We start from the raw sequence: 23,674 nt of genomic DNA, 5'->3' as shown, positions 1-23,674 counted from the left end.
GTGCATAGAATACCATTATGAGGATTTGTCCTTAATAAAAAAGCTTTCCATTTACTTAAGAAAACGTGAGACTCCTAACTTTGAGCAAAGTTTCTTCCATGTTTGAAGAGCTACGCTGCCCACGACATGAGATAAAGTTACACTGGGGAGAAGAGCAGCCTTGTCCTCTGCATTCAGTCAGTAAGTCAGGGTTCAGGAGAAAGAAAACCAAAGTTGCCATAGGCCCTCGATTTTCCTGCAAGCCAGATACACAGGCTAAGACTCTGGCAGCTCAGTACTTCGATGATTGTGACTCCAGCTGACACATCCACATCATGAGAAGGTCAGTTAAATTGCTCTCAGTTTATTTTAAAATATCTCTCGACCCTTGCCTACAGAGATGAGGGACTGAGGAATAATGATCACTCAAAACCAAAGGAAGTAAAGTAGCTGCTGCCATCTGAAAAACAAACGTTGTGTGGACAAAGCAGCTTACTTGTGCCAGCTACACATCCATAACATCTCCTGCTTCGGGAAATTTGTCAGTCAGATGTTAAGCTCACCATAACAGCGCTAGCATCTTCTTTTCTTTCCCAAGATGCATCTTTATTTAAACACAGGCAATTCTGGCCATGGAGGGATGGAAACATTTTTGTTTGTTTTTTTGCTAATGCAGAATGAGCAGTTAAATGGAGAGACAATACTAACGCACATATTATGTTGTGTCAACCAAGAGCACCCCCGAGCTAGGAGTGCGTGTTCAGCTCTGGGCACCCAGCTTAAGAAATATATTATCAAAGTACGTGCGGGATTTTGAAATAGACACTAATTAGAAAATGGAAAATATAAGCTAAAGAAAGGTAGAAAAGACTAAGGCTGTTTGCCTTTGGGATGAAAAAACTTCAGCAAAGATATCTGCATCTTGGTGCCACCTTTACAGCCAGTAACAAAAAAAGGAAGGTGATGGAGGATTACTGACTCTTTCCGTCTTGTATATTTTCATATTTTCTTTTGCCAAATTTTAAAGTTTGGAAAGAACACCCTTGTGGCATATCATCAAACTGCAAGGTCTATGAGGCAGCAGTGATGCCAAAAGTTAGGTAATTTAAAAAATACAATTTTTTACTTTTAACTGCCACTATGAATTCATGTCCAGACACAGATGTGCAGTGAAACTTTGACAGGACAAAAGGCTTCCCACGTCTGCATATAAAAAAAGCCTGTAATTACTAAGGGCTAGGGCGAAGCTGCCTGTGTATGCAACACAACTCCGCAACTTCCTTCGGCAAGTATTCCTGTATCACCTTCTCACACAGGTGACGCTGGACAGTAGCCAAAAAAAGCCCTCTGGTGAGATAATGTATGTTATAAATTATATTCTTTTGTAACTATTTAGGAAGTAGTTTATAGAAATGTGAAGAAAAGCCTTAACAGAATGAAAGACACTTCACTAGTCACTATAACTTTTCTCCCTTTGGGGAGGAACATAGAGAACATTCAGAAAGCTATCTTGATATAAAAATCTTGAAAGATTGTTTTTTCCCCATGAAAAGCAATTTATTTTGATGTCTCACAAACAGATTTTTCTGTGAATATATAATACATATATGGAAAGATTATAGTATAACCATTTGCTAACAGTTATATGAAAAGATCATCATATCTTTCTTTACTCTGATCCCTTAAAGCAAACTGCGGCAACTTCAACTGCAGCATGACTTTCATTAAAGCACTCAGCTGTATGTGGCTTGCCTTGCAATTATCAATCACACTTTGTTTTTTTCATGGGCTCTTAAATCAGTCAAATATTCTAAAATGAAAGTGTCTAACAATTCCCTCTACGTTTATTACAGTTCTTTTATGATAATTGGGCCAAAAGAACACTTTACTCGAGTGGCACAGTTAGCTTTAGATTAGCAGCGCTACTCCGAGCTCTAGCCAGTGAGGCGAACAGGAGCTCCCCTCCAGCACAAGGCTGCCTATGAAAGAAAAAAAATAAAATTAATAGACGGTATTAGTCATGTCAGCGGGCATTTATGAAGTCACCTTACAAAGCAGACGGAATGATGTAAATCCGCTTCATGACACATTTTCTTGCAAGACTATGAGAGAAGTGAGACAGCACCTAAACCAACGTTCAGGCACGCTTGTGGAAACACGGTGCACCTCAGCTAACATTTCTAACGTTACATATTCACACAGAGATCTGTTGGATACATCGGGCAACTCGCTGAGCAATCAATGCCAGCTGCCAAGCGGTTTTCCCTCCCTTCCTCCAGTCCAGAAGGCTGAGGCCAATACTGTTTGCTGTTGTCAGTACGAGCCTAGAGGGACACATTCAGCAGGCCCAGTGGAAAAGTAGCTACCCATAAGATCTCCGGTTTCACAGCAGCCGTCACCCATGGTTTATAAACTGGAGTAAAGCTTAATGTAGTTCTAGACTGAAGAAAATGACACCAAAACCCTTTTACTCTAGAAACATTTTTAATTTCACTTGCATATTTTAACAGAAATACAATAGGTTAGCAGCAAAAAAAAATATTTCTGTTCTAACATTTCACAATACCTTCGTGTCCAAATCTGCATTTTTCTATTAAGGCAATCTACATTAATTACAAATCTGAATACTAAGACAGTATTTCCAAAATCTAAAAACTGCCATAAAATAACTATTAATATAATTACCATAGGAAAAAAAAAACCACCATAATACTAGTTAAAATGTAAACACTTTAAGCTGATGTCTTTAAAATTGTAAGAGGTACCATCTACCGTTCCAAGACCGAGTGAAGAGCTGCAGACATTAGGTACACCATAAAGTTACTAAATTAAGTATTTGTTCAGTCAATATTTCAAAAGTTGGATACAAATTTCACAGAACATGAACAAGTTTGGACTAGCAATTGCTTTCAAGTTGTACTTCCTACCAGATGAGTTCAGGCTGACTATTGTCTCCGCCCAACTTCAAGACAGCAATCCTACTATTTAATTCTGCTTTTAAGCAGCAATTAATTCATTCCAGCAGCGAACAAGCAGGTACAATTTTCAAAGCAGGCCTGACATTCCTCAGGAAAGTACCTAATCACACGTGTAGTTCAGCAGTAGCAGATGCCACCGATGTCTTCACCATGCCACACTGGGTAGTTTGAGCCAACTGTTGTGGGCGCAGTGTCTCTGAACAAATACTGCCTTTCCACAGACCGCACTGCCAGGCAGCGGCACACCAACCTGCCTGCACAGATGTGAACATGGGGCAACGGGACGCAAGGGCTGGGAGAAGCCACAGGCTGCCTGCTGGCTTCCAAGCCTTTCCCAGCAGGAGGCTGGCTAATGTCACTTGTGCCTATGTGAAATATTTCCTATTTCGACATTGTTTATAAATGGTAATCGAATGACTTTTGGTTTCTGATGACTGAAATTTTGAGTCATGAAATTACAGCACCCTCATGATTGAATGCAACTGATAAGATGGCTTAACAGGTACATTCTCTTTTAGTGCCCAGAAGCAGCAGTTAAACTGTTTCCACCATTTTCCATAAGGAACAGGCTGCCTTCTACCTCTCTGCCTCTAGACCCCCCTCACCTGCACCTCGAAGGACAAAAGCTAAGGGCTCCCCAGCTCCATGCACTACCAATAGATGGGCTTCAGCGACCACCCTGGGCCACCTCCTTAAAACCAGAACCTGGGAAGTGACTCAGTGCAAAGTCTAAAGCACCACCGTACCACACTGCGACAGAGCTGGCTCGCTCCTATTAGAGTGCTTGGGTATAAGAAATTTATTGGTCTTAATTCCTGTTTTGAATATTCATCCTCATTATAGTCAGGAAAACTTGAAGAAAAAAAAACCAAAAGGAAAAGCTCTAATTTCTGAACGAGCCTCTGCAATGATAAGGGACCAGTACCACTAATAGAGTATTATAATTTGTCACTATATGGAAAAGCCAAAAAATATCAGTTTTCCTCACAGATATAACTTCTAATTATACTCCTAAATTTGTGGTTTTTTTTATTATTAATATTTATGTTCTCTTCTGTAGACAAAAGCAAGTACAAATGTATTTCCTACAGCTGACTTTACTGTATAGCTAAGATAAACATTCGCTGGTAGCCTGCAGTTTTTCCTCAGTTAAACCAACTTTGCGTAACAAAAGATGCGAAGGCAATAATAAATGGCAATACAGAAGGTGGGGAAAAAAAAGTAACAATAAATTCCAAGTAAAAAACCTGAAGTCAACTGATGCTTCATAATAGGGATTAGAAAGTGGTTCTTTAAAATAACAGAAACTACATTCGGTAGCAGAAGCCTTTCCAGCTGTAGGAGCCTAAATGTGCAATTAGTTAAACAAGTCTCAACACTACCATAACGTTTCACAGGACCATAAGAACACCACTGTTGCTCTGAAGCAGGATGATCAGGGTAACTAATGGCCTAGTTTGCTTAGTGGTGATCAGGGCAATATAGTGAATTGGCTCATATGAGTCTAATTAAAGGATAGATTTAAAGTGTCAGTCACCACAGCTTCATAAAGAATAGGTCTTGAACAACCACTTGCACTTTACTCTTTGATATACGAAGTTTGACTTGCAGAGGCACCTGTTCTGAGGTGTTACCCGTAAGAACCCCAAGTCACCTACTGAAAACCAGGTGAACTTGTCATTTTCTTTAAGATATCAGTACTAGGTCAAATCAATATAGAGGGTTATATTGAAGACAGAAAACTGATTTCAAAATGCAGTGTTAACAGGGAATCAGCCAGAAGTATAGTCATGGCCCATCTTATTCAATTTTTTAAAGGCTCTGGGAAAAAAGGGACATGAAGTCAATGGCCTGTCTGTTTGCTTTTCCCCACCCCCCTACCCATGTCACTGATATAATAAAAACTTATCACCTCTCTCTCCAAACCTTGCCTTGCATTCAATTTTGAAAATCAATGATCTGGAAGAAACTGTAAAAATCACTTGCAATAAATTTGCAAAGGACACACAAACTGCTGGAGTAGTAAAGAATGAGGACAGGTCACTTACACAGAGCAATCTGGATCACTTCATGAGCACTATTTTAATGCTAGTACAATACAGTGTATATTTCTAAGAAAAAAATGAGGTAGGATAATAAGAGGATGATGTACCGCATTCTTGAAAAAGACTTTGAAGAGGACTTGAGCCATAAAAGTCAGCATCAAAGGCAATGCTTCCACAAAAAAATGTAACAATTTTTGAGGAAAAAGGGGAGGGTGATATTAATCATGGTAAAAGGATCACGTTATGCCTCTATATAGTCCTGATGGATCACTATTGACATGTGGCATCTAATTCAGATGTCATACTTAAAAATATTTCAATACATGAGAAGTACAGAGACGAACATGAGGATTAATTAGTCTTGGATAACATTCATTGCCATAAGAAAGTTAAGGAATTCAGTACATCTCATCAGGGAAAAGGTTAAAAGGGACATAATCATGATTTATAACTACACATAAGCAATTAGAAAAGCTGATACTACAGAGATCAATATAAGCAATCAAATGCATAAAAAGACCAAAAATAACTTAAGGTGGAGCTAGAAATGCAAATAGAAAATCAAGTAAAAATGTACCTGGGGTAATTAACTATTGCAACAGGAGGTATGAGTGAATTCTCATCACTTGAAGACTTTAAATTAATATTAAATGCCTTCCTAAAATATGTATGTTCAGTTCAAAACAAAGCCACTGAATTTAATAGAGAAACTGCTTGTTGAAATTCAATGGCCTGTTGAATTTAAAAATAAATCCTCATTATGGTGCCTTCTTGCCTTGTATATTTATGAGATTTATTTTGAAATATAACAACTAAATGGAAAGGGGTTACCAGGAAAAAGGTATTCTTTCTTTCCAGAGCACAGTAACATTTAAGGCTAGATTTAAAACTAAATCAACTGCAGGTGCATTTTGGAAAAAATGCCTTTTTTTCCCCCTGTTTATTTTCCCTATTTCTTGTTCAGAGTTGCACAGTCCACTTAGTCGACCGTGTCTGATTTACATAATCATGTAGTTATTCTTCAGTTTTTCTGTTCCTATTTATAAACCATTCACAAACCATCCACTTAAGTAACAGCATGATTTATTGTAAGAATGATTATGGTTGTTTCAGAGGGAAAATGGAATGTGATTAAATGAAGAATGAATAAGGACATTCTAGAAATGAAGGGCTATAATCCTGTGAAAGGATTTGTAAGTGAAACCTGCCTCTCAAGCCCCATCCCAAATAGCCAATGAGCTACTGAGGGAACCCAGCAGATACCTTTACAGCTGTGCAGCCAAGAGCTTAGCAGAAGACAAAAAAATAGATAAAACCAACCAACCAACCATGCAAACAACATCTTCTGGAGAAATGGTAAAGCTCCCAAAGGCATCTGCACTTTAGAAAAAAAAAAAAAAAAAAAAGGCAAAAAGAACTGTACGTATACATCAGCTGATATGGCTCTCTCAACACAGGTCTGAACACCAAGGCTCTACAGGGAGATCTGCAAGCAGACCTTTGCTCTTGGATAAGTTCCAGCATCTGAGATAAACGCATCAACCAAGGAAAGGGTTGGATATTTAAGCTGTAGATCCAGGAGAACAGATTTTTTTCCATAAGCAAGAGATGTTTTGCAGGTGCCCCAATAACCTACGCTTCTTACAAAAATGGTGAACAGTCTGATGGAAGAATATCATAGTTCAATATTTTCACCTGAAGTACTTATTCTCTATTTCAGAAAGAATGAGTGGTGAAAAAAACCCTATTTGTTTACCAGTAACACTGCCGTGTTTCCAAACTAGCTACCTACCAGGAACAGCTGAGAGGCTCCACAAAGGCAAAGCTATGCTAGAGCCCCATTTGTCAAAAATCAACCATAGAAATGAAATCCTGAATAGGTGTTCTTACACAGTACTGCTTTTAAATGTTCCTGTTAGTCCGAAATAAGCAGCAGTGATGGATTATCTGTGAACGCGCAAGACTGATCCTGGTCTATTCGGACAGTGCATGCACCAGCAAGGACTTGGGAGATCCCACACCAAATTGACAGGACTGCTTCAGAAATTCCTACAGTTACAGAGCCATTCAAAAGAGCACAATAACTTTTCATAGTAAATGATCTCATAAGCAGTGGGGGAGAGATAAGAATATTTTAGGTGAAGCCAAGCACAGAGCCCAAGAAAATCAGCTTTGCAAGATCTGTGTGGAATGCATATGAAATTCCCACTTGACTAGTCTGAGGAGCTGCAGATGGGCTAATCTGAGGGACTAGTAGAAGGCAACAGTAACACCCCTGCTGCAGGGACACCGAGTTACCCTGAACACTGCTGTTTTTTTCAAGGGGAAAGTACTGAACCATTCTTTTCAGAAGTAGTACCGTTATTTCAGACAGAGATAACTCCCCCTGTTACTACTGCAATTATTTAGATGTCAGCGATAATGAGTACAGCTGAGACTGCAGCTAATAGTAATGCCCTGGCTAAAAGAAAAAAAACTAAAACCAAAACTTTAGCCTCAATAGTTAAAGCTATACGCTAAAATCTATTTTTACTCAAGAGTTATAGTAGAAGGCTGAGAAACTTAAAATTCCAGGGACTCTTCTAAGCTAGTTTTGATGTTCATGGCTGCAACCATGATCTAGGGTCTAGCATTTCTGTGATGCATTTCTTTCTAGGGCTTGGTACTGGTTTGGTTTCAGACTCCATCTTGTTTATCAGTGAAATGGGATTCCCATGGGCAGCTAAACTGCTTTTTCTGTAAGGACCAATTTTGCGAGGAGCGGCAACGGGTGTCTGCAACTGCTGTGTTTTCAGAGATACCTTTGAATCAAAAGCAGAACTACTAGCAGATGCGCAGTCAGACGTCCCCCAGTTTTCCTTGCCCAGTTGCTCTGTGTCCACCTGTGCTTTTGCACTGTATGGTGACTTATCAGAGGGTGGAGGCGGAGCTCTTCTCTTCTTTCCTCTGCTATTATTAGGACTTGTATTATCTCTTTTTGGGCCCAGATGCATGTTTTTCTGAACAACCATCTCATGAGATCCATCAAAGAGTGAAGCCCATAGGGAAGATGCAGACTCTTTTTGCTGGCCAAGCAGGAACTCACCATCACTCTCTTCAATTTTTCTTTGTATGATATCAGCTAAGCCCTCATGTTTCACTGGAGAATCAATGCCTGTAATTTTAGGGACAGCAATTAACTCGGATTAAAATGCTACCAATTATTTGACGGCGACCTATTTCATTATTACTGTTCAGAATACAAAACTATTAACCATGCCTCATGAAGTCTGGACTACTACTAAGAGTATTAATGGATGAAATGGAAAAGATTTCATATGCTTTCAAAGAGAGAACTGAGGTGAAAGGAGGGAACTGGGATTTTGTGATAGCTGGCGTCGAGGCAACAAGGTAGGCATCGATATTTCTTTCCAAGTAAAAGTAGGAATAATAGTGTACAACTAGGAAACCTATATGTATTAGATAGTAAACATATTTTGTTGTATAGTGCTTTGAAAATTTCAATTCACAGAAGGCCCATGAAAAAGTCTATGGCTAAATATTCTTGTGCCTCCAGCCTGCAGAAAATGGGACATCTTCATATATATAGTTTTTCTTTACGTGCTTTAAGACTGTCTTGCCCCATTTCTTATCCCTTAGGTTGAGTTTTCTATGCATACTGCAGTAATACTAGCCTCAAACAGCAGCAATATCTTTCCTATTTCAGGCCTCACGTTAATGATTTTCAACACATTTTAAACACAGGATTTTACCTAAAAATACTATAAATAAGCAGAAAAAAAACTGGTATATTAAGAGTTTGTGTTCTGCTCCTCACTGATGTACTTGAGTATCAGTAGAATTATGCTGTTGTTACCTTCATAAAACTTCCATATAGTTGATTTACTGCCTTTCTGCTCTGCATTCACAGTTTAGTTGGAACTCTCTTGACTGTTCAGTGCCCTGATGCACAGTAACCCAATGACCCACATGGCATTTTGAGCATCTTCACAGTTCCAATCTCAAGCAGCAAGCAGTCAGGCATTTATAGTTGTACAGCGTTTCTCAGCCAATACTGTATCGGATCCATTAAAACAAAGTGACCTACTTTTTCTAGTCTGTAAATATTATTTCTGTAATGAAACTATTAAAATAATCCTGCTGCATACCATTTTGCACTAAAAATACAAGTCTCAGATATATGCTAGCAAGATTTTCCAAGCATATTTTTCAACATCATTACCAAAGACCAAACACTTAGGTAAGTTATATTAGGTAAGCCTTTAAATAGCTTTAAGAACAGCAAATTAATTTCATGCAACTAGTTAAAGACATTACTGGTTTGCAGACTGGACTATTTTTCCTTTACATTTCCTGAGCTTTATACTACTCGAGTGTTTATTTCTAGTGACAGCTTTTTTGAATGTGTTCAGGGCTCCCTAGTTACAGTTCAGATTGCAGATTTTTTTGGCTGAAGGTATAAAAATGTATTCATTATTTGTGCTATTACAAATTCAGATTTAATACAAACTCCTTGGTATGCAATTATGTTGCTCTTCCATTGTCTGAATTGTCCTTGAAAAACTCAGTGTTTCAACATCAACACCAGAAGCCATCTGAATACAGACAATGTTGTTTCTGCTACCCTGCAACTTGAAAAGACAAATCCCACTTACTCATATCATGGTAGACGGAGGTCGCTTCTTTTGTCAAGAACAAAGGTGGTTTCCGTGGTGACATAATCTCAATTTTCATAAGTTCTTCACAACAATGTTTCCACTGGCCTGAGAGAGAAAAAGAGAACAATGACTGGAACTTAAACACTTCAGCTTGAAAAAAATTGAAGTTATTAGGTTGTGTTAGGAAACTATCTCCAAAGCAATGCTAAACAGTAAGCATTTACTTTTGTTTAGCAGGAATGCTCAGGATGCATTTGTATTTTCAACTCTGTACTTGTTCTCTTAGCATAAAGGTCATAAGCTACTACCTTTATTTTAAGCATCCTAGCAGTACTGCTACACTATTAAGGTTAAATATCATAATATGCCTTCAAATCCCCAAACACAGTACAAATTCATCAGGAAAAAATGCTTAAAAAAATAATAATTTAAGGTTAGGGAAGCCTCATAAAGTTATCGGGGACAACCTCCAATATACTGAAGCTGGATATTATACAACTATGTTACGATGTTATAGTAAAGGAACATTCTGTCTTTAATAGAGGATAACTTGCCTTTTATCCCTTAGCAGACAAGGAAACCTCTCTTTCTATTAATAGATTTTGACCTTAAGGAAAACAAGACACAGTAAAAATTACTTTGTTCATACCAATCATTCCAAGTTTTCTGAGCACATTAATTTTAAGAGAATTTTAGAACCAGGGAAGAAAAAAGGCATTTAAATGCCAAGTGACCCATTTTTTCTGAACCTAAGGAAAATGTTTCAAGAAATCCATGGGTATTCTATCTATAATGAATAAGTAGTAGTTCTTTTGCCCCACTCTATGGCTAATTTAAAGAGGATGCCCTAGTTTTTGCTTGGTGTGTTTCTTTAATTGATAGAGTCTTTTCTCATTTTAAATCAGAGCTAGGAAGGACTAGAAATATGAGCTAAAACACTGAGTTTCCACAACCTCAATTCACGGATTTTATTGGTGTGGCCTCTGACTAAAGGCTGATATTTCATTAATTGACCTGGTTCTGGTTTCTGACCTGATAAAAATTACTATCAGGAACCAACTATACCTTGTTAATGACAGCATAATAACTGACAGTTGTTTTCTACTCTCAATAAACCTGTGAGTCAAACTATTAAAGCAGAGGAAAAAGACAAATCTATATAGTTCTTATAATAAATATTTGGTGTTAAACACACCACAGTATACTACTCCAATACCATTTCACTGTTATGCATCAATAAATGAGTCTCTTCTGTCATGTAAGACTAGTGGTGTTCCAGAGGTTAGCCAAAGGATCAGGGTACCAATTTATCATCTCATTTACATCACCTGTTACAAAGCCTCGGGTACAGCTTTTACCAGGTTCAAGTAAGCAGTGTGTATTTGCATGACCGATCAGAGTGTGGCTAGGTGAGCATATTCCCCTGTGACAAGGGATACCAAAACCTTGGAATTACCAACAGAATCAAGTAATCCCTACTGCAACAAATTGCAATTTAATTCATCCATAATACTGCTGAGCGAGGAAATCCCATATACATGTGCCTACTTGGAAGAGCTGGCTGAATCTGCATCCTAGCCACGGCCCCAGATGAATCCAGCATCCTCAACACTTCCCACTAAGGCTTCCACACCCAAAGGTTTCATACTTGTAGAATTTCACAAAACCAACAAACTACTGGTAGGATTCCCAGGCAGAGGTGGACTCTTCCTGCTACAGTGGGGGAAGAGATGGTGAGAATTTACCTTACAAAAATTATCTCAAACACTGCTAAAAAAGACCAAGTTCTTTTGAGATTGATGGACATGTTCTGCTTCTGGTTTCCTGCAAAACCCCAGACTGAACACCCAATATTATCCCAAAGAATATTTTTCCTCTCATCGTTGCAAACAAAGGCTTATGAGGCAATTCCAATTCAAATTGTCCCAAGATCCCTTGATGTTACATAACACCCCACTTGGAGGGCACGCTGCCAGCACTGCCTGCTTACTTACTCATATCAAAGAAGTGCTGCCAGAAAGCCTCCATCCACTTATGAAGTTCTTCCCTACTGTCAGTAGCAAAAAGTTGCATCACAGCCTCTCCAGACACAGGGTTGATAACAGAGAAGTTATTAGTTCTTCTCTTGGAGTCCTTATCCACAGCTCGAATTCTGGTTTCCTAGGAACAACAGACTGTAGTAATGAGTTCTTGATTCAGCTCCACACTGGCATCACCTTATGGCCAATGTCGGTGTAAGGGAGGTATCATTTGGCTTTTTTATCTAATCCAGATTAATTTCCAATTAGAAAAAAAAAAGGAACTAGTGTCAAGAACTGCTTATAAGAATGTTTTCTCATAAAACTATTAAAATGGCATATAATATGAAAAATAAGGGAATGGAGCAGAATTACTACAGTTTAGTTCCGAATTATAGAATGTACATTCTATGTTTCCCCTCCCTCTGCCTCCACCAGCTCATCCTTCTCCACAGTAGTTAATGAGTAATCTAAAATTACAGCAAGCAGCTCCCTTTCTCTGAAATCTTCAGCTGGACACCACATTGTTACAGCTACTATTTAGGTCTCCTACTGTACTTCTTGTGGGCCATTGTTTATGCAATATATTCTAGACTTGTATCTATTTTATGTTCATCTTAGTGAATCAGAACGTTCAGGGATAATACTACAGTGATAGGAAATTTAAAAACTAACTTTTCTAGTCCACATTTAAAGGAGCACTTGTAGCAGTTACTCATAAGGTTCTGCCAGAACAAACTAGCAGCATGAAAAAACTTGCTTTACTGTAAAAATAAACCTATTTGCCATTTCCAAATAGACATTTTAGTTTTGCCTTAATTAAGGAGAGTTATATGGAAACAAATAAAAACATATATGAGAAATACAGCACAAGTCTATCACATTTCTTCAGCTAATGTTAGAAAGGCTCTCAGATTACACAGCAGCACTGTTACACCCAAGGTTTCCCCTTCTGTTTGGGGATGTAGTTCAACTGATTTTTATCAGTGGTATTTTCATAGGATGTAGTTTCTTTGTTATGGTATTACATAACAAAAACAGCACTTACCCCTAACTGAGTGAATTTTTTTTTCCCCACGTGTGAAATACTGAAAGATTGTAGTTAAGGACTGATAAAACACAACTGGTCACCATTGCTGCTTATCACAGCACAATGAGCAAGCTAAAATAATTAACATTGTTTACGAAAGTAAAAGCAGAAACCCCAGAAATACCTTTGCGTATACAATGCATCCTAACTTAATAAGCGATGGCCTATTACAACACTGCCCTCAAAAGCTATTTTTACCACATCCAGGAAAGCAGCATAATCCCAAATCCTGATGGGATGATGAGTTTTGGCACCAGAGCCCAGCAGGACACAAGACTGCCTAATGCAATTTAAGACCATGCAGCACCCTCCTGCCACACAAGGGTGTTCCCTGGCTTGAGGAACACCCTGGGTTTTGAACAACCGCAGCCAGAGTTGCGTTTCAGCTTCTCTTCTCCGGATGGACATTGAATCTGGCCACAAAGCCAGGCTCAGGGAATTCCTCAAAATACAGTGGGGAGAGATCAACCACGTTCCTTTTTACACAATTCAACCAAATGTCAAACATCTGATAAAGATGTCAAATATACACCTACAAAAATCAGGTTTACACATGGGATCCCATGGAGATAAGCCTAGTTCTGATAATCAGAAAAACAAAAAAATATCCTACAGAACATTCCCCAGATTTTAAATGCATTACTGAAGTAACTATTTGAAATACCAACAGCTGCTTGTAGCATATCTGATGGATATGCTCATTTAAATTCTTCTTTCTAAAAATAGGAGATGAAGTAATTCATCCATAAGCACTCTATATCCCATTAACTCAGGTAACCATAGATACCAGCAAAAAAATTAAATCAAACAGATTAACATTTGACAGGTAAGAACTTCTAGCATACCATACACACAAATTTATTTAATGATGTTTGCTGCAGGTTTTATCCCACAACTGTGGTATTATTCAAAGGGGATAAATATTCAAGCATCAGACATAGATTGTTGCTTGAGGATTTAAGGAGTGATACAAGATGCCATTACAGTAATGGGCTGATGAATTTACCAAGCTTGGGTGAATTATACTACATGCCCAGTTCCACTTAACAGAAAAAATAAAATAATAAAAATTCAACCAAAACCCAAAAATCCCCGCAAAACAACAACAACAAAGTAGTGTCTTAAGGTACCATGTTGTAATAATGCTCAACCTTTTGCAGTCTTACAGACAACTGAGCCAACTCTGCTACAGCTATTGCAAAGACCAGAACAATCAGTGGATTAGAACAGGGAAAACTGAGTGGAATCTTGAACTCAAACGACTCTTTTGGAGAAGCTAAAACCAGTCTTATGTCCCATATGCAAAGGATTTTTTTTTTGAAGGTGGGGAAAGACTAAAAGGGAAAATGATGGACTTCTTTTTTTAATGTAAATATGAACATTTCTCTATACTTTTCCCCCAAAATCAAAAAATCTCTTTGCCTGATAATACTTTCTCTGGAAAGCTCATATTTTAAGCTAAAAAGAAAGAAAGAAAGAAAGAAAGGGAAAAAAACAAGGAAAAAAAAAAGAGAGAGAACTTTTTTATTCTGAGGTGCAATACTTTCCTGCTAAGTCAATCCCAACACACTGAGAAGCACTGGTTATAAAGATCATTTTAAGACATCAAAACAAATTACAGTTCTTGAAAAAAATATTGAATAGCCTAAAACCCAGTTCTGCGTATCTATTTTAAGATTGTACAAACCAAATCACATATAACAAACTTCCCTTTGTGTTTTTAGTACCAAAAAATTAACCAAGGAACAACAACACAACACTGGAAACAAAAGATAATCTGTTCACGTGGAGGGTTCCGCTGTAACGTTCACAATTTCCATGGGGTTTGTTTTAGGCAAGCAGGGAAACACAGCGAAATTTAAAATCGTGGCTTTCAAAGTCATTAATGCACAAGGCCAAATTCACCAGATCAGCTACAAATATTTTTCCTTTCATCTTCATTGTTTTGTGAACTCGTATTAACATAACACCCATGTGGCCACTGGATGTTAAGTATAATATGGAAGAACAATATTAGAATATCTATGCCATTTCAGATATCTTTGGTGCAACGCAGCAGCTAAAAAAAACCAGAAGAAGGAGATGGCATTTCATGACCAGCCAGCATTCTGTGGAGCACCAGGGAGCCATAAAGCATAGCTTCCAAACCGCTCAGTTTGAGCATGTGTGTTATAAGGTCTACCATGCAGGATCTGGGTATTATATCTGCTTTTCCAGCCCACATCCACAGTCTCTTTCAAGCAATTGCAGGACTAATATGAGAAACGTGAGATACCAGATATCTGGAGGCATTTAACTAGTGTGTGCTTTTCCAAAATATTTTCACATGTATGAAGGCTTGTCTAAGCCAACCAGTGGGACAGAGAAGAGATATTTTCAGGGCTGCTCTCCTATCAACACTGCTGGAGTTCCCTAATGCAGACAATATTGCTCATATTGCTGGCTCCCTAAATGTTCACATTGTCAAGAAGTCATATCAATATCCTTCCGCTCCAGTCCAAGGGTAAACTCCCTGATTCCCTAGAAATACTGCATGGTTTCCTTGAAGTTATGCTGCTGCAGCCATCACTACATTTTCCAATGAATTTCTCTACCTGACCTAGCCCAGAACAGATGTTCCAACAAGAACTGTCACTGAAGATAACAGTCTGAAAATGCCAGCTTGGTTTTGTGCTTTTACTCCTGCTACACTGTTTAGCAACCAATGAACCCTGAGCCCACGGCTGCAAACACTTGTTCCTCATCCTGTTCGCCTCAACAATTAGCATGAGTTTGGAGGTAGCTCTGGTCCTGCTGCATGGCACCAGATCAAAGATTGCACTGCCAAAATATGCCAGGAAGGAAATCATAGGCCCACGTTAATTCAAAGCGATGTCCCAGAATTCCTCAAGCTTCGGGCACACACAGAACAAAAGAAGTTTTATAGTCTATGACCAGGACACATTAGGATATGTATTAAAAATATTGAACAACTAACATGAACCACTGGCTTATGCACCAATTTGCTAAGCTATCAGCTGTAGGCAAGGCCTTTATTATTCATTTCGAACTGAAGAAAATTTGAAAAACTTTCAGAAACTGGCCCAAGAGGAATATTTCTTGTTCAAATTGGATGCAGGCAAATTTTCTTTGCTACAGAAAATATAATTTCTCTTTTCCTACTTAGTTGTGCAATATAATATGTTATAATCACATTTAGCTGGAACAATAATAGTAGCACTTGCATAATAGGAACTGCAGAACCATTCTTGCTCAACAGCAGTAGCAGTGAAATCATCTGAAGTTGAAGTAATGACTTTGCTAGGCTTAATGGCTTCTTCAAGTCTCAATTCAAAGGGAATGGGAAATAAGGCTATCAGTGTGAATATTTTCCAGAGAGTTTCTCATAAATCCAGATGATTTCATTACTTTTCAGAAAGTATCTTTCAATTACATGTAAAGGATCAGCTTCACCTTACAAATGAAAATGCCACATATGCAACCAGAAGAGATTTTAGTTAGAACGTCTAGAGTTGATATTCAATCTCAACTTTCATTTTGAAATTGCTGTTTCTATAACAACACGTAGCAGACAAGCCCGTTTGATTTCATTTAATCTGTAAGAGAAATTTCATAACAAAGGAATCAAAAAATATCTGCAGGCATTAAGTTATTTTCAAGAGAAACTGTTTAAGTAGTAAAGTATCCAAATATGTTTTAAATTGCATTTTTTCTGGTTTTAATTTAAATTGAAGAGGGATTCAGTCATATTCTCCAGAAGTCAGACATTTTTGTAAAGTGGTATAAGATACACAATTTATGTACCTTCTACATGTTAGCTTTAAGGATACTCTGCAAACGTATGGGCAGTCTCCCAGCAAAGGCTTATTATGCTGGATTTTAGGTTCTAAGTGTATTGGTAACTTGGAGGAGCAAAATACATTAGTACGGTTATTTTAAAAGGAAAAGCAAAACTAAGATACAGACCCAAACAGATACCTCCAAGGAAAGATTTGACGTAGCCTGATAGATAATTTTCAAAAATATTAATGTCACATTTTAGAATATGGATTTAGTCATTCTGTAATTTACTGGTTTACCATTTCTTAACTGATACTGTGTGAACAGCTGGAAAGCAGAATTATGGCAAAGTCTGACTAGTGCAATTAAAAGTGACTGAAGACAAACAAGTAAACCAGCTCAAATATATATCACAGTCTAAACATTTAATTAATATAAATGCCTGAACTATTGGAAGAAAAAAATGGCTTTGTTAAATGATACAGCACTAGCAGAAAGGTAATTTTAATTAAGGAATCAATTAAAGCTGTAGCACATTAAAAAAAAGAAGTCCTAACACAAACAGATCACATTGTTACCCGTAGTTTAAATGTTTGGTTTATATTAAGTGTCACTCTGGGTGAGAATGCAGTCAGTTTTCCAGAAACTTTAAAGCCACCAAAAGCTGATATTGCTGTTGTAAGAAGCAGTTCTTTATTACCCTATGTCCCTGTGCATTCCCAGTCGTAGCCTGGCCCCTTCCTTGTGCCACACAAGTGTTTGTGTAGCCATGTAGTGAACTGGGTAAGAGAATTTATTAAAGAGAAACATGGTTGAAGCCAACCCTCCTCCTTCCCCCAAATGAGCTAGTTTTAACCCACATCAGTTCCCTTGTCCAATTCATCAGTCAGCTGCCCTAATGCCTGCCCTGGCATAAAGCAGCACAGCAGCCAGAACAAGCAGCTGGATGGCAGGAACACTTCTTTCAGGATTAGTGTTGGCATCAAGCGTACAAGCAGTACAGCAGCAGAATCCAGATCTACCTGTACTTAACAGTTTCCAAATGTGTCTAATTTACTCACGTAAGATGAATCGAGCTACGTCAGTTGCAAATAACATTACATTCCTCTGCTCATCCTTACACATTATTAACTCGATGACTGCACCAAAACCAGTTTTTGAAAGCAGCTCTTCACTCTAATGCTCGCTATTCTGGAAGGTCCTTTTAGTAACATTCCTAAATTGAAGACTTAAATACTTACTTCAAATTAAATACTTAATGTTTCTTTAGGCAACTAGTAAGTAACGTTTTAAGTTTTAAACCCAGCCTTTCCAATCAGAGTATGAAAAGCAGCAATAATGTCATCCTAGAGACCAGAACTTCTCACGTTATTGTGCACTGTACCAAACCAGTATTAAGAAAAGCAGCTTATTTTAAGGCACTAAAATATTTTGGACAATTTTCCATGTCTCCTTCTAATTAAGACTGTGGCCAAATAACCCACAACAACAAAAAAAGCTTTTGTTAAAGTTTCACCTTGCTGAGGACAAAAGTCTACCAGAGCTTTGCTAAGGGACTGTAAGCAATGCATTTCCAAGGGCTGTCTTACGGAACTGTCATATAACAAGTTATCACTTTTCCTAAAGAAAAACATCCTCCTTTTTACCTCTGTGTTAACCAGTCTAATGCAATAGAAGGAACTTATGTCCACAGCTAAGAAACGTAATGTCTTGCTAAAAAATCCGGTGATTGCAAATGTCACTGAAGCATATCCCACCCACATGCTACCTATAAAGCGTTCTGCATACCAGCAACTTAGAGCCCAAATGACTGTAGGTATGTTTTAAAACAAAAACAACCTCCCCTGGAATAAACAAAAAACCCAAACAAAAAAAATCCCCATACAACCAATTTTACCTTATTGATGGAAACTGTCAATGCTGGCTCCAGTTTAGCCTCAATTTCTTCTGGAGAGTAATAACAAAAGAGCTTGCCACCTCTTAGTACGCAATACAGCCTCCTCCAGCTAGTTAGACTTCCTATCAGTTGCTGAAGGGAAGAAATAGTCAGAAATTGCCAAACAAACTACAAATTAAGAGCATATTACAAGGTCTACACAGAAAAGCCCTGTGTGATCAAAACTTGGCCCCACTGAATTATTTCCTAAAACAAAGACTTTCTGTTGCAGAGCACTTCTGAGTCACTGATTTTTGAAATGTTAGCAACACTTTAAATGTCTTCTGGTGTTTTACAGTTTTCACAGATTTATTGTCTTGTGACTCTCACAATACAGAATCTGCTGCTTCGCACAGACAGAATGAAATCTAGAGCTGGTGTCCACTGTAAGAAAGGAACCATCTTTATTGCTGCAGCAATTACACAATAACAGAAATAAAGAGTATCTCACTTTGGAAATACACAGTACATTCAACAAATGCCAAAGACGTTTGTCTAGAATTTCCACTTTCTCAAACGAGTTTTCTGAACAGCTTTCATAAATGCATTACAGTTTCACAACCAGTTTAAATCCTGTAACTCAGCAATCCTGACAAATGATCCAGCCCTCTGGCCCTCTGCTGCCACCTCTCCTTGTTTGCCTAGTTGTGCCGTGAACCAAAATAGAGAAGTAAACTGAGTTCGCATGAACCATTTTTGAAGGGATGAGTTCAAATATGGCTCAGTTCACCAGTCAGATTCACCGTGCTTTGATATGAACTCTGTGCTAGCACAACGAGACATACGTACAAGGATGAGAGCCATGGGATTATTAGGACTGCTGCCATCAAGTACCAGTCTAAACTGATTCAGAAACAACAACTATACTTGATCTTTATGTAACAGCCTAAATAACTTTATTGTTAAGCACGCCAAGGAAACATTTATTTCTTGACGCTTAGCCACTGAAGATACTGTTTGTAAACACAGCTGTAAGACAGAGCAAGGGGGAAAATTCTAGGTAGAAGAGGTAAAAAAATAACCGTTCTCAAAAACCACTTCAGGAAAAAGCAAATGTTTTAACAATTGACTCTTAGTGACAGCTATTAACAGAAGAGGATGTAAACACAAGCAACGTCTTCTTACCTGCTGATTAAGAAATCCTGCCATCATATCCCTAGCCATGCAGGAAGGCTGAGCAACTAAACGGCAACACATGTTTCCATACAGGGGGAGCCAAAAAGAGGATTCCTCTGGGGGAAAAGACCAGGCACTTAGTCAAACACAAACAGAAGACAAACAGTTCCAAACTTTTGCCCTAAATATACAGTTTAGCTTTCTACATCCATTTTTATATTAAGATCCTGAATGTAAAGAAGCATTTTTTTAAATTTAAAGAAATATCTCATCCTGTAGGATTAGACTAGAACTGATTTTTAGTCTGCAGTAAGTTTTTTTTAATTAACAAAAAAAAATCCACAAGAATTTCAAGTAAAAATTGGGATATTGTTCTGCAAGAACAAGTTGTTCTTACACAAAATATAGCACTACATTTCATTTCACAGCTAGAAACATTTTGAAAGATAAGTACACTGGCCACCTCATGTAAGTTGGATCCCTGAGCCCATCCCATTGTGGCACACAGCTACGTTTACACATGAGCACTTTGCTTCAGATCGTTTTATTAAGGCTTAGAATTTGTGTCTACTTCTGTCTTCAGCACTGGAAAAGCATTTAGGATTCCAAGGAGTTTCTAATGAATTGCAACATCCCTCCTCACTCAGCGCTGCTATGTAATAGGCTCTCTCTTCTGTAATCAGAAGCAGGTAATGCAATGTTCCATTGACATCGCTTTCTCTTTGGTCATGTTTTAGAAATGCTTGTAATGAAACAAAATATCCAGGTATGTCATTTCTTACCAGACTAAGTTATGTAAATTAATGACAGAAAAAGGAATTTTAAGAAGAAAGAGCATAAAGTACTAATAAAGAAAGGCATACAAATATCAAAGATACTCAGAATTATTCATCCAACCCTCAAGAAATAAATGCTCCATAAATCTTCAAATCTGTTCTTATTCAGAATTAATGAAGTGTAAAGAATAACTTTCTCTTTGAGGTCAAGTTTACCTAGGTAAAAGATAAGTTCCCAGAAGCTACTTTGAAACACAGTGAAAGTCCTATGTCTTAAGTTAACAGTTAGAGGATGGCTTATGGGAGGGGTTATCCCTTCAGAAAATAATGGATGAAGTATCAAAAACTGTACTCCTGCTACTTAAAACATTACCTTCAGTTGCAGCATAATCACAGTCCCTGTGTTAGCATCTAGATTGACTGCTGCCAACTTGTGCTGAAGTACAGCTCCCAACGTAACTTGCAAACACACATGCTTATGCCCTGTGTTAGACCTGGGCCTGAAATAACCTAGCTGAACTGAACCTGGTTTTCTACTTTCCTTCTGACTACAGAGGAAAAAGCTGTTCTTCATTCTGATACCCTTCCTTGGTTTTGGGGAAGGGGAAATAATTTGTATATAGCTACAACTCACATAAGACTGAGATGCAAATGACAGAAGAAACTCCCAAAAGAATTAAATTTTTGTCTGGACTTGAAATTTTGCTCAACTTTAGTTTATTCAGCTGTGTACAGATGCCTGTTTTAGAGTTGTTAAATATTTTATTAAAGTTGTTCTATATTAAGTATCAAGAAAAATAATCTCTTTAAGCTCTTTAGTTTACAAGAGTGAGAAATGCAAAATGTTACTGGTTTTCTATTTCCCTAAATTGGTACCATATGTACTTACCATTTCCTGTAATAGTAAGGTTGTGGGTCCTGAAACTGTCCTCAGCACTTTCCAGCCCCAAAGTGGTATATGCTAGCAAACTGTACTTTGCTCCGCTAAACGTGAAATAAAAGGCATGTTTAAGATATTTCTGCTTCATGTTGCTCAGGCAGTAATTAAAGGGAGTCTAGACATGCCTGAGATAACACATTTGGGTACGAGGGAACACCAAGGTGCAAGGCAGCACCTGTCAATGACCAGATTGTCACCCCCAACCTACTCCCACAGAACCCCCGTATCTCTGGTTTTCCTAGTAAACCAACAAGTCCCACAATCTCTTCGTCTGCTTCCTATATCCTCATCCCCTGTGACACCCACTGCAGTACCTCCAGTTCCCTCCCACATCACAGCTTCCAGGCCAACACCACGAAGCCCCATCAGGTGGCCTTTTCCATGGCCACCTCTCTTGGACTTGCCAGCCAGGAGACAACTTGTGTGGCCACTGCCTTCAAGCTGGGCTCAAGCTTACTGCTGAGCCAGCGGCTGCCAAACCCAGGCATAAAAGATGTGCTTTCCAACCCCTCTGCACCCTGAGGATGCTAAAAGCATCTCTCTCCTCTAGTCAGGCACCAAGTAACTTTTAACAGTTTTACAGCTTCTATTCCTCGGCCTAAATCAACTAGATCTGGTAATAGGTTCAAAAATTGCTACAGTTAATAGAACAACTGATGACATAAACTTTATCTGAAAATACAGGTTAAAAATTAACAGGCTTTATACTGCTCCTCCATGTTGCTCTACTCTTTTGATTTTCCTGTGTGGACTACACTTTACAAAACAAATGTTTATATATGTATTTTTTTAATAGGGTCTAATAGCTTGATTCTTTGTATGCAGAAATTTGTGCAGAAATCCTATAGTCAGTTTTGTAGCATAAAGGACACTCTCACTTATTGTGCTTACAGGTTTCCGAATGTTACATCTTTGTTTTGCATTTTGCCTAGGGCAAGAAAATTCACGTTTACAATTCAGCACAGTGCATGTGGAATGCAACTCTTGGAATAAACTAGTACAAATTTGGTACATGTTTAACCTTTTCCCCCAAATACTCTTCAGACTGAGTAACAGATTTACAGTCCAGCAATGCAGTAAGAATTCCACCTGGCTAATGGCAGTTTAAACAAAGTTCACAAGAAAACAAACCCCTCAAATCACTAACTAGTCTCCCTACCAGGATCTAGCGCAAGATCCTTAAAATATCTTCAGTACAGCATAAGATAGCTTAGTGGTGTAAAGAGTGAAGGCATTACTGAACTAACATCACTAAAAATAGTTTTCTATCATAATATTTCTCAAATGTTATTTTTCCTAATAGCACAGTGGGAACATACGGTTTTAAAATCGTTGGCTCTGCAGAGGAGCAAGGCAGATGACTACCTAGCCCTAACCCTAATGAAAGAGGGGGAAGAAAAGTAGCAAGTTTGTTAGCAGGGAGGTCTGTTACATATCTATCCCAAGGGAATAAAGAGAAAATTAAATACGATATAACATCCTGGGCGAAGAACCACTTCTGTGAAACATTTCAGGAGGGCAGTCTGAACAAAATCTCATCAGCATTTGTATATATTCCCTGCTAGACTGATCCCTAACAAAAGATTGTCCACTGATTATGTTTTGCCATGCAGCTGAGGAATACATTATGATTCTTTTTAAACTGTACCAAAAAGTTCAGTTTCTTCTCACAGATAAAACTTCTGTGCTGATTTTAATGTTTTTTTTTTCTAAAGCATGACTAATTACCACAACGACCTTGCCAAAAAAAATAGCTACTTCACTTTTAAAATATGCTTCACAGTAACATTTTCGTTCTAAAATATAACAGTCATTCCTTTCAGCCAGCTGCGATATAATTTAGAGAAGTTTTATCTGCAAATATTTTTCAAATTTAACTGGCTAATCAGGATTGTTGACTATGTTTTGCCTCTATGTTTCACAGAATTAGCTCACTGCCTTAAATGGCAGTTTCTTTGTGTAACAAAGAATAATCTGCCTGCTGCATCTCATTCACTACTTTGCATATCTATAGTATTTTTCCATGTAATAACTTTATTAAAAAAAAAAATCAGCTCATCTCCGCAACATGCCTGTGGCAAAGGCTTGTTAAATCTGTTTACTGATCAAGAGACAGAGGCACCAAAGTTGCCACACAGACACTGGCGTGGGAAGGTGCAACTATATCGCCCTTTCTATCAAAGCATATTAATAAATACATCTCAGATTCCAGAACCTGTTCCTGAATATTAATCCCAGTGTTAGAGATCCCAATCTTAGTTCACTCATCCAGATACACAAAATGGAGGATTTGTGAGTCAAAAAAAAAAAGTCTAGTATGCTCACCTTTCAATCAGATCTTAAATAGTAGTAGGTAAA

General features: G+C 38.0%; 1 protein-coding gene across 2 annotated transcripts in view; it reads right to left on the bottom strand.

Annotated features, from left to right (window-relative positions):
- Nucleotides 1-1,520: 1,520 nt before the first annotated feature.
- RTKN2 (rhotekin 2) overlaps nucleotides 1,521-23,674 on the bottom strand; it is a 38,007-nt gene continuing 15,853 nt past the window's right edge. Inside the window, exons 7-13 of one of the 2 annotated variants that reach the window (XM_075109724.1) lie at nucleotides 21,266-21,360; nucleotides 19,610-19,716; nucleotides 18,446-18,577; nucleotides 11,655-11,820; nucleotides 9,658-9,765; nucleotides 8,088-8,156; nucleotides 1,521-1,958 (exon numbers count right to left, since the gene is read on the bottom strand). In XM_075109724.1, coding sequence (XP_074965825.1) covers nucleotides 1,888-1,958; nucleotides 8,088-8,156; nucleotides 9,658-9,765; nucleotides 11,655-11,820; nucleotides 18,446-18,577; nucleotides 19,610-19,716; nucleotides 21,266-21,360 — 748 coding nt within the window. In that variant the 3' untranslated portion in view covers nucleotides 1,521-1,887. Of the gene's footprint in view, nucleotides 1,959-6,068; nucleotides 8,157-9,657; nucleotides 9,766-11,654; nucleotides 11,821-18,445; nucleotides 18,578-19,609; nucleotides 19,717-21,265; nucleotides 21,361-23,674 lie in introns of those variants that run through there. The other variant, XM_075109723.1, reaches the window with a different exon arrangement.

This window comes from Phalacrocorax aristotelis, chromosome 14 (assembly GCF_949628215.1).
Source record: "Phalacrocorax aristotelis chromosome 14, bGulAri2.1, whole genome shotgun sequence".
Classification (NCBI taxonomy): Eukaryota; Metazoa; Chordata; class Aves; order Suliformes; family Phalacrocoracidae; genus Phalacrocorax; species Phalacrocorax aristotelis.
Note: the sequence above shows the minus strand (reverse complement) of the source record. Positions and strands in the feature narration are given on the sequence as shown.